This window comes from Octopus bimaculoides, chromosome 1 (assembly GCF_001194135.2).
Source record: "Octopus bimaculoides isolate UCB-OBI-ISO-001 chromosome 1, ASM119413v2, whole genome shotgun sequence".
NCBI lineage: Eukaryota > Metazoa > Mollusca > Cephalopoda > Octopoda > Octopodidae > Octopus > Octopus bimaculoides.
Window position 1 is genome coordinate 24,770,137 of NC_068981.1, and position 1,407 is coordinate 24,771,543.

The window sequence follows — 1,407 nt, forward strand, 5'->3', positions numbered from 1 at the left end:
ATACCTAAGGCACCTACTATGATAGGAATTGTTTCTGTTTTTAGATTCCACATTCGAGTTACCTCTATTTCCAGGTCTTTGTATTTTGAAAGTTTCTCCATTTCTTTTAGGGAAACGTTGTCATCTACTAGTATTGATACATCAATTAGAAAGCACTTTTTTCCTTCATGATCTTTGACAACTATATCTGGTCTATTGGCCGTAATTTCTCTATCTGTGTGTATTGGCACATCCCAGAGTATGGTTACTTTCTCGTTTTCTGTGACCTTTTCTGGCGTGTGTTTATACCATCTTTTTTCTGTTGTTATTCCATAGTGTTGGCATAGCTATTATTATTATTATTATTATTATTTCTTTCTTTGTACCGTTATAAAGTCTAATAATGGAGTGAAAACTGAACACGTGATGATGCAACGAGTTGCACAGAACAGGGAAAAGCTGTATGAAAGTGGACACAAATTAGTGAACTGGGTAGGAGAACACACCTATGGTTATATATCATCCTACACCAACGTCTCTCGTGTGGACAAGATCACACTTTCTGTGGAAGGTACGTATTTATTTCATAACTTGTTTCCTTTGTGTATTTCCTTTCTATTGTACTATGCATATTATACAGACACGCATAATGCAAAAATATACTTAAAATATGTGTTATATATATATGTATGTATGTGTGTATATATAATTGTTCTGAGAAAGAATATGATTAATCAGAAATTCTCTCTCAAAGTTAAGGTTTGCACTTAGAAGTGCTCAAGAGGTGCTTCAGACAAAAGATAAGAATATATAATATGAAGAAATGTAAGACCAGGTAATTTAATCCACAAACATGACTCTGATTTCAGATGAATTTAAAGAACAAGTACATACATGATACATTAAAAATGTATAAATACAGACATTTTTCTAAAATCTATAAATGAATAAATATATCAAAAATATAAATGTGAGATATAGATTTTAAAAGAATGTTTAGATGTAGAGATAAATACACTAAAACATACACGTATACGTAAATATATTGAAGAAGGTCTAAAGTAGTGATGAAAGCGAAATATAAGATACAAGGAGGATAGAAATTAAAAGATTAGATAGTTTTAAAAATATATGTAAAAAAATATATGTATGGTATTCTATATAAGCTTAAAGCTTATGGCAATCACCTTGCAATGATTAAGGAAAATAGTCTAATAAAGGGGCATATAAGCCCTTTCGAGAGCTTATATGCCCCTTTATTAGACTATTTTCCTTAGTCATTGCACGGTGATTGCGAAAAGCTTTAAGCTTAAATGAAAATACCATTAATATTATTTATAGGATTGTAAAATACGGCACCGTATACAAAAAACAAAAAACAATTCGCACTGAAAGCATATATATATATATATATATATATATATATAT

At 30.0% G+C, this 1,407-nt stretch overlaps 1 protein-coding gene across 3 annotated transcripts in view; it reads left to right on the forward strand.

Annotated features, from left to right (window-relative positions):
- LOC106874648 (transforming growth factor beta receptor type 3) overlaps positions 1 to 1,407 on the forward strand; it is a 297,158-nt gene that overhangs the window by 270,451 nt on the left and 25,300 nt on the right. For all 3 annotated transcript variants that reach the window (XM_052965809.1, XM_052965805.1, XM_052965817.1), the window contains exon 8: positions 376 to 550. In XM_052965809.1, coding sequence (XP_052821769.1) covers positions 376 to 550 — 175 coding nt within the window. The remainder of the gene's footprint in view (positions 1 to 375; positions 551 to 1,407) is intronic.